The sequence below is a fragment of the Curcuma longa genome, chromosome 11 (assembly GCF_044706935.1).
Source record: "Curcuma longa cultivar G26 ecotype Majalengka, Jawa Barat chromosome 11, ITB_CL_G26_1.1, whole genome shotgun sequence".
NCBI lineage: Eukaryota > Viridiplantae > Streptophyta > Magnoliopsida > Zingiberales > Zingiberaceae > Curcuma > Curcuma longa.
Window position 1 is genome coordinate 7103271 of NC_133871.1, and position 19590 is coordinate 7122860.

At 37.8% G+C, this 19590-nt stretch overlaps 2 protein-coding genes and 1 pseudogene across 2 annotated transcripts; 1 reads left to right on the plus strand and 2 right to left on the minus strand.

Moving 5' to 3' along the window:
- Positions 1–303: 303 nt before the first annotated feature.
- On the minus strand, positions 304–2522 carry LOC141842025 (uncharacterized; annotated as a pseudogene).
- A 7674-nt stretch (positions 2523–10196) lies between these two features.
- Positions 10197–15771, minus strand: LOC141839251 (transcription factor VIP1-like). Its single transcript, XM_074726959.1, has 4 exons — positions 15145–15771; positions 14495–14627; positions 11020–11104; positions 10197–10678 (listed from the first exon to the last, which is right to left on the minus strand). Exons 1-4 carry the CDS (start codon positions 15684–15686, stop codon positions 10452–10454), a joined length of 987 nt encoding a protein of 328 aa, XP_074583060.1. The 5' UTR covers positions 15687–15771; the 3' UTR covers positions 10197–10451.
- An 864-nt stretch (positions 15772–16635) lies between these two features.
- LOC141840599 (uncharacterized) lies at positions 16636–17995 on the plus strand. The gene has a single exon (XM_074728637.1). It carries the CDS (start codon positions 16666–16668, stop codon positions 17908–17910), a length of 1245 nt encoding a protein of 414 aa, XP_074584738.1. The 5' UTR covers positions 16636–16665; the 3' UTR covers positions 17911–17995.
- Positions 17996–19590: the final 1595 nt, after the last annotated feature.

Consider the following 19590-nt stretch of genomic DNA (forward strand, 5'->3'; position numbering starts at 1 on the left):
AACGTTGACATGGAAGCCACATCTGGCCCAGTTGTCTTCTTTGCCGAGTTGGCCGAGAGAGCGTGGTACCCTTATGCTGCATGCCCTTATATATTTAGATGGTGTTGATATTAAGTTTAGATGGTGTTTGCAAGAATGGGTAAAGAAATTTAGCTGAAATTCTAAATTGATAGTTAATTTATATTATTCCATTGGATAGTAAAGAAGAAAGAAAAAAAAAACTCTTTTTTTTGAATTTCTTGGACAATAAATAGGAAAACCAAAGGTCATATCTGCCATTGTTTGTTATGGAAGAGGTTGTTTTTATATTTTTGAGTCTTCATAATACTGCTTGAACCATTTGGATATAATCTGGATCTCCTTCCTCCTCACATTTCGTAGCCAAACAGGGTCCTGCTCTGTAGCAAATCTAAAGTCTACATGATGCGCACCTATTAAAATAAACAATACAAAATGTTTTTTGTTTCAGTAGTCAAATATGTAAGATACAATCTCCAGGCAATTGTTTACTATGTACCTTGAGGTGCAACTATGGCTATGAGGCTAGGGTTGATAGACTTCAGCACCCTGCATAGAACACGATCGAGCAGCCTTATCGATCCATTAACAGCTGTTTACTGGAATAGATGGGCATGATAGAACATGATTTTACCCCCCACCACTCCATGGATCTCTTAGTCCATTGAAGAATATGATGTTGCTTCCAAACCTTCTCAGCACCCTCTTAATGTCCTATGCCAATAAACAGAGGTCATAGAATACATGGCAATGGCAATGGCAAGAACAACAAACGAACTGTAGAGAAAACTGAAATGTGCGATTCAATTGTTGAGGAAGCTCACATGGCCGCCAAATTCAGTGGTGATCCAGTGCGGTCGAGGCGATATTTTGTACGACTTTTTGCAGTCGGCCAGTCGCTTCCGGTAATCGTAAGTTTCTGCAGGAAACATGCTCTCATTTCTGCTGCCTCCCACAGTGAGGATCATCTCTGTGCATGACTGTGGACTAAAAGTGTCACTGATTTACTCATTGCCAAGCAATTTGCTTGTGAAGCAGTAGAGAATTGTACAATTACCTGAAAACCCCACGAATCGAATCCGATACGGCTAGCCGAGTCGAGATCGAAGCAGTTTGCAGTGCCAGTATAATTGTAGTATATGTTCATAGCTGCGTATAATCTGGAGAGAGTATCATTCCCTGCTGTTGGATTGTCAATCGCCTTGCACATCTGCAAGAGTTACATTAACACCCTAAAAGGTGATTAACTAGCTCCCTAAACTAAAAGACTTACTTGTTTCACTGGAAAGGCTGGAAGGGGAGTTAGAAAGTCAGAGGCAGTGGGATAATCTGTCATGGCACCATAAATGAAAGCACTGGAGATCCAATTAGGCACATATTCTGGTTTGGCACCGCTGTGGACGACAACGAAACTCAGAGAATTAGCTACTGCACAAACAGGACATCTTGCTGTGCCTGTGATAATGGGAGATGTTCTTACGGGCATAGCTTGAATGCCTCGGCCAACTTCTGAGGTCCTCCTGGTTGTCGCAATGTGTCATCCATTTCCTTCCACGAACGCTTGATTGTTCTGAAGCAGCTTTCACTTTCACTCTAAATCATTCAACGAGCCATGCGATTCAGATAATTAAACAGAGAAGAAGAACAGTGCAGCCAGTTATGATCGCGGACCTTGAAGTCATTGGTGACGATGTCAATGAAGGTGTAAGGGGAAACGAGGCCATCGAATTGAAGAATCGGAGCAGACGATGCCACTGACCCAATCACTACGTGCGGGTACTTGAGCCTGAACCAAGCAGCCAGCACTAGTTTCCAGGAACGAACGAAAGGTATAAAATCAATCAGTGATCGTCTCCATCGGACAAAACGTAGTTAATTAGTTGTATACGATCTTACTTCCTCCATAGGAACCACCAAAGGCGACAACAGGAGAGTGCTCTGAAGACAAATTCTTCTTCAAGTCAGTGATTAGAGTTGCGAAATCTGCAAGAGCTTGTGCCGTGCTCAAATAACCCAAAGTGCTCGAGTTGCCAACGTCACCAAATGGAAGAGACTCCCCGTAGTACCTATGCTGTCATGCCATGTACGTGATTCAAATAAGGTAGTGAAGATGGTTGTGGACTCCGTAAAGCACCTCAATGAAGACCAGGAGGGCCTTGAAGGAAGGCGCGACGTCGAACACGAAGCCGGCGTTGTCCGCGATGAATTCGATGCTGGCTTCGCTGCCGGCGTAGACGAAGATGGGGGCGCCTCTTCCCTCCCAGAACGAGTCGTTCACCAGGTACTTCTGCCGGAACTGCATGTACCCGTCCGGCTTGTAGTTGAAGTGGTCCAATGTCTGCGTGAAGTACCTCGTCTCGTACGGCCCTCCGCCGCGTTGCTCCAGTGTTCTATGCGCCGTGGCGGCGGCGCTAGGGACTATCACTACGCCATTACAGAGGAAAAAAGAGGAGCAAATCAAGCAAGGGAAGAAGAAGGAGATTGATGGCCATCGATTTCTCCATCCTCAGTAGATTGAAGTTCGAATAGTTGGATTAATTTATAGACGTGGTCTGCAAGACGGAATCAACAATGCAAATTCTGTCAACAAATTTATATATATATGCAGTTTTGTTTGTGTGTAGATCAGAGTTTGTTAATGTATTATTATGTAGATTCCAAAGTAAATGACTTTCATGGATTTTCTCGAAACAAGTAGCTTTTCTACTGAAGTTTGGAACAAGAAGATTTTCTACTTTATAATCCCCGGTTGTCCTTTGGCTTTGAGCTTTTACATGCATGGAACAAGAAGAGAAGAGCCATGCATATCTTTTCATTTCCTTTAGAGCTTACTTGTGATTTTTCCTTGATGGTTGAAATTGTAGTAGCTAAGAGTGTTTTACAGATCCTAGGAACACTTGGAATGAGAAGCTACAATTGTCATTCTGAGCAAAGAGTTTCTTTATCACCTTTTTGTCAAATCCTAACATCATTAATATCATGATATATGATAGGATGAATCAGTAGACGGACCATATTGTTCTTTTACATGGGTAAAATTAAATCTGGATTAAGTAATGGGACAAAGTTTTAATATTCTCATTTTGCATGCATGTATGATCAGTATGTTGTTGCCTGTACAAGGGTTAATATCAGTTTCTTAGTTGCAAGGGATCTGTGAACTTTGAATTTCCTCTCTCTTTTAAGCACTGAAAAAGAAATGAAATCATTATTAATTATCACACTCATATTTGCCTATAGCTTACTAATTGACAAATGAGTGCTGGAGAAGAGAATTTGTATGCTTGATGTTGATATTACTGAATCCATTTTCTACTTATCAGGCTAAGAGTTCTGCACAGGTGTATTCTTCTACTTCCATTCCTGTAGCTAGTTCTGCTGCTGCTCCAGTGACATCTAATAAGCTTACTTATAGGTATAGAACTATTTTCCAATAGTAGCAGATCTTATTTGAACTAATTTAAATTTCTTATTTGATTCATTATTAGTTCTTGACATGGGTTTTCCAATAGACATGGGTTTGAAGAATAACTTGTTAATGTTATCATGTTTGGGGTCATCTTGTAGGAGATATCTTTGAAATTGTTATTGAAAATTTCAAATCTATGCTACGGTGCATCTCTTGTTTAGTTGGATTCCCATTTCAGTTGTCTATATTCCTTTTAGATCATGACAACATTAGTTTCTAACGGTTGCTTGTTCATGTCTGATGCATATATATATTATTAACTTTGTATTTTTATTATTTTATTATTTCACTTATACAAATATATGCATTGTATTTATAAGTGACAAGTATTTTGATTTTTGTATTTTCATTATTTTATTTCACTTATATAAATATATACATTGTATTTGTAGGTGATAAAATCATCAATATGATGGTTGAAGATGGTTCATCTAGTTGAGTTTTTATTTTACAAGATTTTAGTTCTAAAATTTGATATTTTGAATGTAGTGTGTAGTTAGTTTTGGATGTAAAATATTCATCATTAGTATTGCATTTGTAAATTTGACTCAAATGATTATTAGATGAATACAAATATCTATTAGCATTTTATTATATTTTAAAAATTTTTCTATTTTAATTGGCGGATGAATTGTGATGATGTGTAAATATTGAATTCAAGTTATATATTCTAAATAAATATTAATGATAATTTTTAATATCTTTATAAATTATTATAATGATTTAGATTAGTTAAGGTGGTATTTTAAAATGATCATATAAATTATCTTTAATGCTAATTTTTGATATCATTATTAAAAAATATAAAATATTTATAAATATCAAAATAAATGAGTTTAGGTAATATTTATAAATGTCAAAATAAATGAGTTATGATAAAGATTTTGATTGTCATTATATCTTTAAAATTAAGACACTTTTAAAGTTAACATTGATATTTTATAATAATAAATTTAGTATTTTGGTAAGAGTTTGTTTATGTTTATTCAATACACATAAGATTAATTAAACAATAAGCTCAAAAAATTTGTTAAACTAAACTTAATGTTCGTGAATAACATTAGTGAATAATATTTGTGAATCATATTCATCAATAAAACTTTTAACAACATGCTAAATAAATAAAGAAAGTTTTAAAATGAACAAATAAATTTGTATTATCAAATTTAATAACTAACCAAACAAGCTTAAAATGTAAAAGTTTTAAACAATCAGACAAGTTTAAATTGAGAACTCAATAATATCTAAACGAATCAAACTCAAGTCAAACTTAAACCAAGCTCAAGCTTATAAAAAAGAAATCAAGCTATGCTTGAACAATCATTTCAAAAGTTTGGTTCATTTTAAGTTTGACTCAGCTTGACTTGGTTACTTTATCAAATAAACTTGAACATCATAAGATTTGGCTTAGCTTGCTTGTTTACAGTCCTAATGGCATTATACAAAAGGCAGGATTATTGCTAAAGAGCTTAAGACAACAACACTTTATAAGGTGTTTATCAGTAATTATTAATTTTAATATTATTAAAAGTATATTATAATTAAAGACATTTATGTGTGTTCTTAAATAATATTATTCTAGTAGTAGGTAAAGTAAGAAGAATTTTGGAAGCAAAGTAAAATTTTGATGATGAAAATAAAAATTAAAAATTTGGGGGTAAAACGAAAGCTGAAGGAAGTATAATTTTAAGAAAAAATAAAGGCAAAAAAGTGAGATTGTTTTTTTTTATAAAAAACTATGGAATAAAGTGATATTTTAACAATGGAATAAAAAATTGGAAAATTAGGAGTAAAGAATATTTTATTTTTTCCCATCAAAATGGAATTAAAATAACTTAGATAAAAATAAATAATTTGAATAATTATAAAAAACATTCAGGGATGTGTGAGAGGTGAAAATGGAACTGAAAATTAGAAAAATAAATAACTATAATTGTGAATTAAAATTTTTAAGGGTGAAAATAGTTCTAAATGTTTTAGGAGTAATTTATATATTTTTGGCGGGTGAGATATAATTTTATTAGTGGTGAGGTGAGAATCATAAAATTTTTATAGAGAATATTAATTAACCTTGATTATGAAATTTTATTAAAATATTTTATAAAAAAAATTTATTATAAAAAAAAATTATTTGTGCTTGCTACATAAGATTGCATGGTGAAGGGAGGGATAGTAGATGAGGTCGAGAAAAAAATTATTATGTGTAACATTTCACATTTCCATATGCATTTCATTTATTTTTTCTACCACAACATAAATTGTTATGTGTACACATTTTTTGACTACTCAATTCATTTGAATGTGGTTTAGAAAAAAAATAGCCATTTGTTCACCCTCCTCCTAGTCGTGCGATCGAGCCATCAAATTATACAAAGGCACCTCTAGCTCAAGGTTAACCGAGACAAATCTTCTAGTTAACCAACTATAAAGCTTCATGATACAAGATGAAGAATCCACAAGAAAAATATTGAAGGTATTCTCCTAGATCACATAATGGATCTCTATGGTTTCAATACTTATAAATTCGAGTTGGATGATTATATATTTTGCGAAATAGAACTACTTGAAGGATGAAACTTTAAACAAAGAGATGCAAAGAAGGGTATATTTATTGTTATTAAGGAAAAAAAGGAAAAAGAAATATGAGCTAATTCAAGAAGAAGATAGTTGATCATCACCCTCATCATCCTCTTCATCTGAATTCTAGTGATAGAGACAAAACAAGAGATGCCTCCCAATATTATATGAGGGGAATGATGAAATAAGTAAGAATGTAGGTAAAAGAACTGTCAAGAGACATTTCAAGGATTCCATGAAGAAAAGAAAAGAAGTCCTAAAGGTAAATGGTACTTGCCGGGATGTCATAAGAAGGGACACTATCAAAATGAATACCCCAAGATGAAAAAAAAGCGAAGAATGAATTGAGATTTACAAGGGATTGATGACACTTCACAATAGTGGCAAAGCGACGTAAACTTTTCTTCTAGAGTTATAGCTAATTTAATAAATTCATTATCGAAAACTAAGAATAAGACCAAAGAATATATATAGGAAAGAATTAATTAAGCACACTTAAGCCTAATTAGTTAGATTCTTTTCTTTTATTAGTGATCATGATAATTTTAGGGTTGAGAAATTAGAATTGTAGATATATATATATATATATATACTTGATTACCAACTAGACCCTTAGCTTGGTGCATTGGGATATCACTAAACGTTGGATCCCTAGCTAATTAGGCACCAAAATCTATTATTTTGTTAAAGGTGCATCAATGATATTGTCATGCAAGTTAATACATTTACTACCTCTTTTATTTCTCTTAAGGTGAACATTATGTTATTCGATAGTTTATAATGCTCATAAATCATAACTTATTCTCACATATTTATAAACCATAAATGATGCTTGAATGATTTTAAGTACTTCATCCCAAAAAATTCATAATAACTTATATTTTTAGCACATACTTAACCACATTTTGGTGCATGATTTATATATAGTCTCCTCTGATCGCTCAATCACATTTCAAAGATCATAATAACATCATTAGAAATATAAGATGCTTGTTAATTAAGGCTGTATAATATTATATACTTAGCGTTAAGTCCCTTTAATTGAGTGATTAATTAATTAATTAACTGTGGGTGGACTTTGTGCATGCCATAATGCCCACAATAAAGCCCCCTTGAATGAAGGAAACTCACTCGCATTCACCTCGAATGGCATAAATACTTCCATTAATTAACACAACCCTAATAAATTGCGTTATTAATCACGGCGTTAATTCATTAGGGTTTCAGAGTAAGCTCCCTCAGCTCGGCACGTCGAGGAGGGAGAGGTAGGAAATCGAGAACGTTGGAGCTTCAAGAAGTGCTCAATGAATGCCCATTAAGGAACAATTAAACTCCACTTAACTAAAAGCCTTAAAAACTATTTTAAATGAAGGTTTTCATTGGACAGTAAATATTGGAATCTTGCTCATTTACCACCCTCCCCCTTCCTCTACGTACCTTCCAATCCTTCAGCTCAATGCGCATTAATGGAAGGGATTGAATCAGAAAGAGAAGAAGAAGAAGACAGAGCTGAATCAGCTAGCTAGCGAGGGTTTTGTTGTCTTCTGCAATTAATCGAGACATACAAGAGGCCGTTTGTTTGCCTATAAAAATGGTGGTGCAGGCTTGCGGCTCTCCCACACCACGGCCGGGCTTCTGCGTACGTCTCAGCTACAAGGTTTGTGCTCTGCTCTGCGTCTTTGATCGGCAATATTTCGCTGTGTATTCTTTTTTGTTGATCGAGAGAAGTGTAGTGGTGCCAGATGAGTGAGCGCGGCGGGCGGATGGCGGAGTTGAAGCTGAACGTGCCGTCGCCGGCGGCGGCGGAGGCGGAGGCGTCGCAGCGGCGGAGGCGGCGGAGGAGGCGATTGGAGGCGGAGTCGTCTTCGTCGTCTTCGTCTTCATCGTCGGAGCCGAGCTCGTGCGTGTCGTCGGAGCCGGAGAGCGCCGGGCCGGCGGCCGCGATGGTGCTCGCGGCGTGCCCGCGGTGCCTGATGTACGTCATGCTGTCGGTGGAGGACGAGCCCAAGTGTCCCAGGTGCAGCCGCGACGTCCTCCTCGACTTCCTCGCCGGCGGCGGCGGCGGCGCGTCGAAGAAGGCCAATGAGTTGGTTTAGATAGCGAGGCGAGTCGCAGTTTTGTCTGCGGCTGCTGCTTAATTAGCTTAATTAGCTTAATCTCTTCTCCCTAATCTCTGTTATTCCCCCTTTGTTGTTCTATCATGCTACTGTTAATTACTCGACTTGATGCTTTGGCCAAATTAATCCTTTAAAAAATATATTTCATGATTTTAAAAGATATTTACTTTTAAAAAATATTTATCGAGACATTTTTCTCAAATATATGTTATGATTTTTACATGTCTCTTAATTAACAATTAAAACAGAAGGACCTAAATGCATATATTAAGACATTTCTATATGCATTTCTAACAATAATATTAATAATAAATAATGTACTAATTATAAAGAAAGGAAAAGCAAAGCAATTTAATAAATATTTTAATACATTTATAAAAGAATAGAAAAATATATAATATCCTTATGTTCTTAAGAGGAACAAGTATTAATGAAAATGTCTCAATTTGCTTAAGATATAAAAAACATCCAGATTAATTCAAGACGAGCTACGAGAGCATATGGTTTAACATAGTCATAAATATTTTTATCTAATTTATTCTTATAGGTTTAACTAATATCAACTTGTATGACTAATTTTGAAACCTTAGTTCGTTCAAGTTAAGTAAATTCCTTTTGCATTACGAGTACGATTATATCTCACCACTTATATATCCAAGTGAATGAATCATTAATATTATTGTCCTCTTCTTAGCCTCCCCTCTATATATCTATATTTGGTATCACTTATGGTTGCTCCTTGTAGGCCAACATCCATGCTTGCAATCTTTTTCGTCACTTCTCTTTCAATATCTTTAAACTTAGCTAGTAGAATCATTGAATATATGCATGTAACATTGGATAAAATCTTCAATCTCTAGTAACTTTTATTGTAAAAATGAATAAGTAATAAGTTTTACTCGATAGAAAGTATCCAACAAAAATACCTTATTTCACTTAATTTGCCTTCAACCTTCAACGAGGTCGGCTTCTCTAAGAATGATTAACAGGAGGTTAGAAGGGAAGACATATTTTGGCGTAACTCCTTTAATACTCAAGTAGAGTTATAGAAAAAGAAGAATATGAAATAGAAAGTAAAAAAAGTTATAGACACAAGTAGAATATATTGTTCAACTTGTTTCTCTTGCTAATTTGATCACCTTAAATAGGGTAAGAAAGGAGAGGACACATAAGAATCTTAAGTGACACTTCATTGTAATAGTCACGCCTCTTTCCTATAACTATCGTGTCTCATTATTACTGACAATGTTATTATTACCTACTTCTATAACTAACACTCTTCTCTTATGACGTCTTTATTATTGATGACGTGATAGACGTGTCTTTTGTCATCTGTGTAAACAGCTCGCGCGACGTCTCTCTTGTAATTGATGTCCTTCTAGATATGATCCCTTAGTAGAGTTGATTTGACTTGTCTTAGACCGCAATTAAGTTGAGGTTAAACTCCCTCGATTTGGTCTTGATTTTTAACCTACCCTAAGTTTATGTTGACTAAGTTTTATGCCACATGGAGCTTTATAATATAATCCTGATATACTGCACATCTGTACGTGTGCGCAGCATCGACAATAGAAAATTTCAGACGCTCAAAATAGGAACAGTGTTGTTATATATATATTATTTATTTATTTTACTTACGGTTAAACCATTTAATATTTTATTTTTAGTGTCTTAGGGTTGAATTATAGCATTAAACATAAAATATTTTTTAAAATAAAAAAATTTATTTACTCATCCAGTGTGCGAGATAAAGTGTGTGAGATAATAATCTAACACATCTTATGAGCACCTAATTTTTTCCGTTTTAAAATTTTTTCATGCTTAATATTATAACTCAACATTTAAACCTTTTCGGATGATCGTAAACTTCTATTGTAGACACTGTGCTCACAAACAGACGCACAACATAGGTAACTTACTCATGTTACCGCGCAAAATGTTGATCCGATGGAATGAACTTTACACTATAAATGATCATTCCTACAACAGATCAAAACATTTAGAATAAACAACAGTAAATAAACTACAATTTCCATCACTACATTCCCAAACATGAACTTCAGATTAAAGGCACAAGCAGCCAATTTTACACACCAAATTTTACAACACACACGCGCTCATACAATTTTTGACCTCGAAAACTAGTCAGGGTGTGAATGTACATCGAAATACAAGTGTCCTATGCTATGCATCTCCTCACCAAACATCATCATAGAATAGAATAGAGCTTGAGGCAAATAGGAAGCTAAACCATAAGGGGATTTCTCCTCTCAAATCAAGTCCATTAGATCCATTAAACTTTGGTCGCTCAGTTGCTGACCATTTGGAGGAACTTGGGCAAGATGAGTGTTTTGGCGAGGCAATTCCTCACGACGAGCCGGATAGTTTGCCACAGATCGCTGACTCGTGGTTCTAAAATGATTTCCATTCGCATTTGGGACTTCTCCGATTTGTTTCTTGAGCCGTTGGATTTCTTCTCGCAATGCTTCATTGAGGGCTGTGCAAACCAAACAAAATCTTTTAACTTGGTTGAATTTAGTAATCTCTTCAAGGGAATACAGCACAGAGTTTTAACAGGTATTAGAATCTCATACTTGATTCAAACTGTCAACCACTAAAATGAAACTATGAATTGCCTTTTAAAAGATTCAGAGTTGGAAACTTCTTAGTGGTTCATGAATTGCATGTAGAGTCGTTTGAAGTTTTTTCCACGCATTAAATACACTAATGGAGTTGTCTAGACTAAAAGATGAGGAAATTTATGTGATTAAAGAAATTAAGTAAGAGCATAACACAGTAAATGGGACTGTAAGCGAATTGAAAAAAAAAAAAACTTACCCTCTCGAAGTTTTGACTGTTGTTCCATAGCCTGCAATCGCAACTTGAGTTCTCTGTTCTCAGCAGTCAAACCAGTACTGTCTCTCTGGATTATTTAACAGAATGGATTTCAATCATACATAACAGACACCAAGAAGAAGAAAAATCTAGAATAATAATATCGAGATGGAAATGATTATAATCTGTAATGTGATCTTTGGATTAACAAAAAAAAAGTATTCCTCTTTCAAAGAAGACAAAAGCACACATGTTACTATTTTTGTGGTAAAAACTCTGAAAGAAAACACAGAATTAAATGAAAAAGTAATTGAATCATATATATAAGAATAAATTTGTATTTCCCAGAGGATAGGAAATGAGCGTGCGTATAATGTTGCATGGAAATTATATGGATAACATCTTCAACCACAAGAGTGAAAGAAAGACCAAAGTTTCCACAGGCGTGGGGGAACGAATATTGTACAGATGATGTAAGAGCACTATTACCTAGCATCTACAAGACTCTATAGACTCTAAATTAATACCCACTATTAAAGACTCATAACACTTCTACCACTCACTGTGAAGTTGGGGCATAGATGTTATCTATGTCCGATTTGTTATACAAACTAGAGACTGATTGGAACACGATGATAGTAAAACCCAAAACACCATACTGGCATGAAGATACAATAAACCAATAGAAAGAGTTTGCAAAGCATGCAGACATCACTAATGCTTGACCTTAGAATGAACAAACCTCTCAAATGAATGGGTTTCTCTATGGCGGCAAACTTTGCAAACTGAAGACGGGAGAAGAAAAGCACTTGCACGAGTCCATCAAGAAAAGGTGCATTATGCAGGTTGACTCTACTAGATATAGCAAACTGAAAATAGGACATTTTCCTCGGAAGAGTGCAAGAAGAAAACAAACTGTTCAAGCTTCACTATCTAGAAGATTGCAGTCGTGGTAAACAGCGAGCATAAGAAGGAGAAAACATGCAAATCTGGAGGAGTCAACCAGCTACAGTAATGCCATAAAGCAACAAATAAAAGATAAAGGAATCAAATATAAAAGAGGGAAAGGAGGAGGCACTAGTAATGACAGAGGGTTGCAGTCAGTGAGAGAAATCGCCTACTTCAAAAGGAATCGACTCCAGGGAGTGCAAGATGTGACCACAGACAGCTTCAACAATCCATGAGAATGGATAATTTGTCATGACGGGCAAAGCATCGCTGTTGGACAACATCATACACTGGAAGTGGGCATCTATGTGTAGGTGTCTATAGCATGAAACTGGTAAACCAAACTGAGCCAACTGATCCAAAGCAAAAAAAAATAGTATATTGGCTTATCGGTTTGATTTTGGTTTGCATACTAGATAAAATTATCAGTTTCTATTTGATTTCAATTTGAACTTGCGCAACCTGTTAAATCCAACTAAAGTGTATACATACACATAGATACATATATATAGATATATATAAATAGATAGATGGATAAATAAATTAGTACATAAATTATCATATTTTCTTAATGTTATTTACTTTTATATGTTCCTATCAAAATAAATATTAAATATTAATATTTTTTTTATCATTAATCTTAATTGGATAGTTATTTAGAAACTATTTTTTATTAATTTATATTTATATTTTAATTTACAGTTCTAAACCAAACTAAACTGAATCTAAACCGGAAGTTAACAATGAATGGGATCCCATAGTGAAATACACCAAAGCGTGTAGAATACATTGGCCTAGCTGGTCTGCTTGAATACAATGCTAGTCTAATTTGTGGGCTAGATCAGGAACCTTCGTGAAGTCCAGCAATTGCTTGGTCATGGAATCGAACATCTTTTATCATTTAAAATTATCAGATAACAAGATGTATCTATGCCTTAACTTTTGTACCTCCTTTTCCACACTATCTAGTAGTAGTTCATGATTGAGAGTAACAAAAATCTTCTCTGACACTACCAAATACTCGCAACCTAGTGACTATACAAGCATACTGTCATAGGTGTCTTACAATTTTCTCAGTTGAGGCATCTCAAGTAGTCGACTACATATTTTTTGCCTCTTGTATTCATTGTCTAGCAATGAAACTCAAGCCAAGTTGTGGCAGAATCACTCAACACATTAACGACAGATTTATTGCATAAAATGTACATTGTCATATCATATTATGCTACAAGATGTTAAGTATCCTATCTTGTTCTTAATATCAATATGAAATAGCATACTCCATCTAACTTACAAAAAAGTATTATCTTCCCAATCTTAGTTTAAAAAGTTACGAGAGTACTTTAAACACATTGATTTTTCTTTGGGTTATTCTAAAGTCAAGAGGAGCATTCCCTTAACACAATAAATACCTTAGGCAACTTTAGCTAATTCACCTTCTTGATTATGTGTTGAAGAGATTGGAAATTGATTTTATAACCAATAAAATCAAGTAGAGACAACAATGAACAATCTATATCTCGTGATCTGATTGTTGTAAAATTAACTCCTCAAGTGCATGAGAAATTAATATCTAAAAACAAACTACTGAATGGATGGAGGAATGTCAAAATTAATTAGCCAACTCGCCTTTGTTTGCATTATAAAGAGGATGCACGCGCAGATTAACCAGAAACACAGCGCCTCACATTTCAAAAGGTGCTGAAATTTCATTTGTGTCCTATGCATTTGAAATTCAAAATTGAATTCAAGGGACACATACCATCTATTAATGTCACTTGTGTCCTTCCACCCTATAATAGACTCTCTCTAGCACTTTCATTCATCCAAGAACCTAAGCATCGGCTCTCCTCTTTTTCTCTTGAGCATTCTATCTTCTATTGGCAATTTTGATGTGTGAAAGGTTTGGATGTCCAAAGAATTTGCCATGCTAATATTCCTCGGAGGAGGTTGTTGCATCTTAAGAGGCCACTGTCATTCCATAGCCAGCATCATAGCAGGGCAATCTGACCTTATAAATAAAGCACAATTCATGCTTTGTCCTGATAAATTCCCCATCAATCCTTCAGAATCACCCTCACCTCCATGACAAGATTCAATCCTTATTGAATTATAATAATCAGTGCCAAATAATCGCCACTGACCCACAAAGTGGATCTAAGATCCAAATCCGAATCAAGACACTCCTGTGCCAATACTTATGAAAATTATGATGCATTCCTAATAATTATTAGTCAATTTTTTGCCTTCACCACATGGTCCAATCTTTACCAACTACCTAGTTCTTGCTCTCTCGCTGTCACTCGCTCTCTGTCAAAAAAAAAAAAAAAAAAAGAGAACAAAACACTACTGTAACAGTAATTCCAGCATAAATTTTCTGTCGAACCATCGGTGTAATGAAAGATTCCAAGTTGCTAACCTTTTGAAGGCACAAAAAAAATAGCTAATCAACTATTAATAAATTCTTTCCTCAAAGAGGAAAAAAATCATCATATCTTATGAATTTGTGAAATGAGAAGCTATCTCCTACCTGAAAATGTGTAAGCTGTGCAGAAAGAGTGGTTGCATCTGTCTGAAGTGCTTGAATCTTCTGCTCAAGTTCAGTTGTATAGTGAATCTTCCTCTCCTTTGAACGAGCAGCAGACTGTCTATTAGCAAGAATCCTGTATTGAAAAATAGACCACAAACATGTCAAAATTCAAGAGACAGGCATTCCTTCTTGTCTACCAACACATAGGAGCAGAAAAATAACTGCTTTAATGTTTATGAGTAAAGGATTTGGGCCAAAAAGAACTTTTGAGTGTTAGCGTTTCATATCAGGAGAAAAAGAACTTTTTGAGTGTTAGTGTTTCAAGTAAGGACTAGAGAGGAAAAACTTGCACTCCCTTCCAGTGGTCGATCCTTCCACGCATACACATGCCTTCAATGTTTATTAAACTAAGAACAGAATCACCTGCACGACACTTGGAGAACAAACTCACCCCGAGAATTTATGGAAATCATGCCTAAATTGGGAAATCAGTGTCACCAATTGAGCATAAATTCACCCCTAAATGACCCAACGAACTGATACGATAAAGAAAAGGATTTTCAACATTTCAATCAAAGAGAGTTTTTCCTTGAATTCAATCAGTGTCACCAGCGAAGAGCAGAATTGCTAAAACGGGGACAAAGACTGGCCTCTTTGCTCTCTTGGGATCGAGCAGAGCTAGCTCAGCAAGCTTATTGGAGGGCATCGCCTTCTTCGTGAAATCCGGGAATGGCGGCGCCGACTCCCCCTGGAAAGACGAGGTCGCCCCATCCATGGACCCGCTCCGGCGGTGGTGCCCCCTCTTTTCCGATCCTGGAGCACCTCTGCCAACAGATTCCGGTTCCTGAAATGAAATCCCCTCAAAGAACGAGGTTCCGACCGATAGGCTCCTGAAGTGTACCCCGGGAACCTGTCTCTGGCACGCCTCTGTCGCGGCAGGCGCGTCCGGCCTGGAGGCCATGGGAGCTCCGCTGTCCGCGGAGACGGTGTCGTCGGAGAACGAGGAGAAGTCGATGTCAGGGATCTCGAAGTCCAGATCGGAGTCGAGTAGAAGCCCATCGTGGAGGCTGATAAACGTCTCGGAGTGGGCACGGCGGTGGCCGCCGCCGCCGCCGCCGCCGCGCGGGTGGTTGGGGAGAGGTATCTCCCCGAAACGAGGGTGAGTCGGCGGCTGGAGGCCGGCTGGTTCCATCGCCGGCGTACTGCAAAGCGTAAATTAGCAGCGGAGGCGCAACCTCCGGCGACGTAATCTTCTTCTACTTCGCGCTCGGCGACCAACAAACGTGGTAATGGAATCCAGTGACCCAACGGTACGCGATCATATACTCAGTCCCCTACCCGAGAGATCACAGCGTTGGGGCCCGCTTATTCTCTGAAAAGGTGAAGTTGATGGGTGCATTGTCGGTGAACACTATCAAAACAGGACGATTGTGGATCCTATCCAACAGTCATGTGGAAGTAGCTCCATGTAAACGTAGTCCGTTCATCAATCGGCAAGATCAAGACAGGTGGACGTCTGAGAACAAGCTCTCGCACACCTGTAGTTGGAAAGGATCTACCTTGGCAGACAAGGTTTCGTATCGATGCCTCGTGTCTCGATGTGGACAGAAAGCGTCCTCATCAACTGCGTTTAATTCAACGGTACGGACCCGGCTTTTCGAGATATAGAACACCGATCGAGATTGTATGAATTATAAAAATTTATATTATAATAGTTATGAAATTTTAATATTATAATAATTATGATAAAATTAATTATGATAATTATAATTTATTGAATATTGTTTAATAAAATAAATTTATATTATAATAATTATAAAATTGTAATTATTATGATATAATTTATTATATATTTAAAATTTTAAAGAGATATCTGAATTATAAAAATAAAAATAAAATTAGATAAAATATTGAAGAAAGAAACAAGTTGCCAGCTGTCGTTGTGTCAGGAAAGGAAAGGAGAACCGTTACGCTGAACGGAACGGAGCTGTGTGTGTGTTAATGGCAGTTGTGACAGACAAATAGACGATGCACGCAGCCCATAAAATGTGGGACCCACGCGGATACTTCTCGCGCGCCTCGCACGTGACTGACGCGTATTAGTTTTCTCTGCCTTCCCGAGCTCAACGGAGGGCCAACAAGAGGGGCGACCAAATCGCCCGCCGCCTCCCATGCCGACCGCCGCCGGCTCGCCCTCCTCTTCCTCCGCCGATTTGTCCCTCTTCATAGCCGCCTCCGATCCCGACGACAATCTCATCGCCGGCGACAGCGGCGGCGCTTTGGGGGCCGGCGCGGGTCGGGCTCAGTCATGGTGGGAGTCCATCTCCAAGGCTCGCTCCCGGATCCTCGACCTTGCATCCCTCCTATCCTCGCCGGACCTCGCATCCCTCGCCGATTCTGACCGCCCCGCTCGCTCCCTTCTCGAATCCCCAGCAGCTGCCGCCGCCATCGCCTCGGCCCTCTCCTCCCCCTCCTCCGGATCCGGTGACGATCCCCTCTGCAACTGGCTCTACGACACATTGCAATGCTCTGATCCCGACCTCCGCCTGGTCGCCCTTTCCTTCGTCCCTCTCATCTCCGGTCTCTACCTCTCCCGCGTCATCGCCACCGGGGCAGCCGACTCCCCCTCCCTCTCCGGGTTTGAGGCAGTACTCCTCGCCCTCTATGCCGCCGAGGTCAAAGCCCGCTCAGGGAGACCAGTCCTCGTTTCTGTTTCGGACCTATCCCTCCCCTCCCTCTACCACTCCCCGGGTTTCACTGCCCAGCTGCGACAGCTACCTTCCGCCACCTGGCCGCCTCCGAAGCCCTCCGTCGGCGTTCTCTCTCATCCTCTCGAGCCTCAGATGGCTGTCAAGTCTACCAAACGAGCTTCCATCGTTGCGGTGGCACTGGATTCTTACTACAAGAGCATCTACTCCATGCCCAGCCGCTCAAAGATCGACTTATGCGAGTTTGTCTCTGCCTGGGCTGGTCAAGATTGCTCCTGCCGCTTTGAGCTTGATGACGATGATCCAAATCCATCCTCGGCTCAGTCCTGCATCTCGACCTCTTCCTCCTCATCACCCCGGGTTAGGATTTCTGGTGAGGTCAACGAGGAATGGAGCAGCTTTATAAGGAAGGGTTCAAGGGTTCCTCTTCCTTGGGAGCTGTTGCAACCGATCCTGAGGATCCTGGGGCACTGCCTTCTCACACCTTCGAACCCTCAGGAGGTGAGGCAGTCGGCATCAATGGCAGTGCGATGTGTTTATGCTCGGGCATCACATGATCTTCTGCCACAGGCTATCTTGTGTTCACGTTGCTTGATTCAGCTAGATAACAGTACAAGGAAATCAACCCAAACTGTATCTGGTAATGCTTCAAAACCTAACACTCCGAGTCAGTTAAAGAAGCCAGAACTTTTCTTACTTTCTAAATGATCTTTAATTATGTAGGCAGTCTATCCCAAGAAACAATTTATCATGGTTATGCTATCATTTAAAATTGGTTGCGTAGTTTCTTTCATTGCTCTTTCAAGCATCAAATTTGATAATGTTGGTAGCATCAGGCTAGTTAGCAGCGAGTGCATATTGTTTTCTTGTCCTTGTGAGATTGTCTAACATGTTGACAACCAATTCTTTGTTCTACCTTGAACTTTAATGATCTATTTCTAGTAGGTTCTGTTTATGAGGAGAGTATGACATGATACTTGTGTATTTCTTGGATACATATGTTGGTGCAAGATTGATTTTGATATATTTTTTTAGTTGTTTTATCATACTAAATAAGCTAATTGTTTTGACATGCTTAATAAATTCTTCACCTTTGTTAATTTTATCTTGTTGGAGTAAACTTTGTATAGAGTGGTTTTGATGGAAGTCAAATTCATTTTCTTAGTTATCCAGGGATAAACACATATAAAATGCAATCAGACTGTTGAGGTTTATAAATCATAATTGAGAATTATTGTGATATAGGATCATACAAATCCACGAAATTGTATTTTTTTTTTATATATATGCTTCCACCTAATGGTGTGCTTTACAATGGTAGTCCTTAGAGAATGTAGTAGCTTTTGTTGTCATTGCATTAAGAGCAATGATACACTACATGAAAACACAACATGAAAATGCAACATGACACACTATAGACATGAGTCCTACATCCATGCTTTGCATGACCAGAAATTTATGTTGATCCGTTGTGATGATGTTGAAGTCTACCAACGAGATGGATGTTGAGGTGGAGTATTGATGTGGAAATCTACCAACGAGGTGGATGCTGAGGTGGAGGTGTAATTTCATGAGAACAAAGTTTAGTGAGTGCCAGAGTTTCTGGCAAAGCTCCTCTTATGGAAGATAGAGAGATTACTCTTTAGATGGCAAACAAGAGTATTTATTGGTATGAGTTGAGAGAAACCTATGAGGGTCGTGACCATGATCTCCTAGAAATTAGGGATTGTGCAGCCATTTCATCCATCAAATCCTGGTTTGATGATCATTAATTCTAGCTACCTCCATTAATGTCAATTGTCCTATCCTTACTCGCCATTAATTTCAGAAATGATAATCGTGGAGGAATCACGTAGGGCTTGTGAAGGGACCATGCAAGGATCTTGGGCCAATGTCTTCTTGTGGTTAATAACCATGTGAGTGTTAGTGGTTGTGTCTTGAGAAGATCTTAGATGGGCCACGGATGTGTCTTGCCGTAGCGAGAGGTAGATAGCTTGGGCAACTGAGCTTACAGTAGAGAGAGCTTAGGGAATTGAGCTTGGAGTAGCGAAATCAAAGAATTGAGCTCATCCTTAGCATAACTTACAGTGTTTACTTGTAGAACTTCAAAGGTGTCGATGTGCCGACCTAGCTCAAGGGCTCAACTTTTTTCCCTGAGATTTTTGAACACGTAAGTGTGATATGCCATAGAAGTAGACCATTTAGGTATGGCCTGCTGACCTGGAGTAAGATTGTTATCGTTATCGCGAGGAATCACATTGAATGACTTAATTCCTATCTTTTACCATTTAGTGTCCCAGTATTGAACAAAAGAAAGGATTATCCATTAATTAACTTCTCAAATGGAAAACCCAATAAAAATCTGTGCTTTAACATTATGGCACTTGG

Coding starts and splice junctions, on each gene's coding strand:
- LOC141839251 (XM_074726959.1), bottom strand. CDS start 15,686: ATGGAACCAGCCGGCCTCCAGCCGCCGACTCACCCTCGTTTCGGGGAG. Junction 14,628..15,144: donor GATCCCAAGAGAGCAAAGAG/GCCAGTCTTTGT, acceptor TTTTCAATACAG/GATTCTTGCTAATAGACAGT. Junction 11,105..14,494: donor CACAGCTTACACATTTTCAG/GTAGGAGATAGC, acceptor TAAATAATCCAG/AGAGACAGTACTGGTTTGAC.
- LOC141840599 (XM_074728637.1), top strand. CDS start 16,666: ATGCCGACCGCCGCCGGCTCGCCCTCCTCTTCCTCCGCCGATTTGTCC.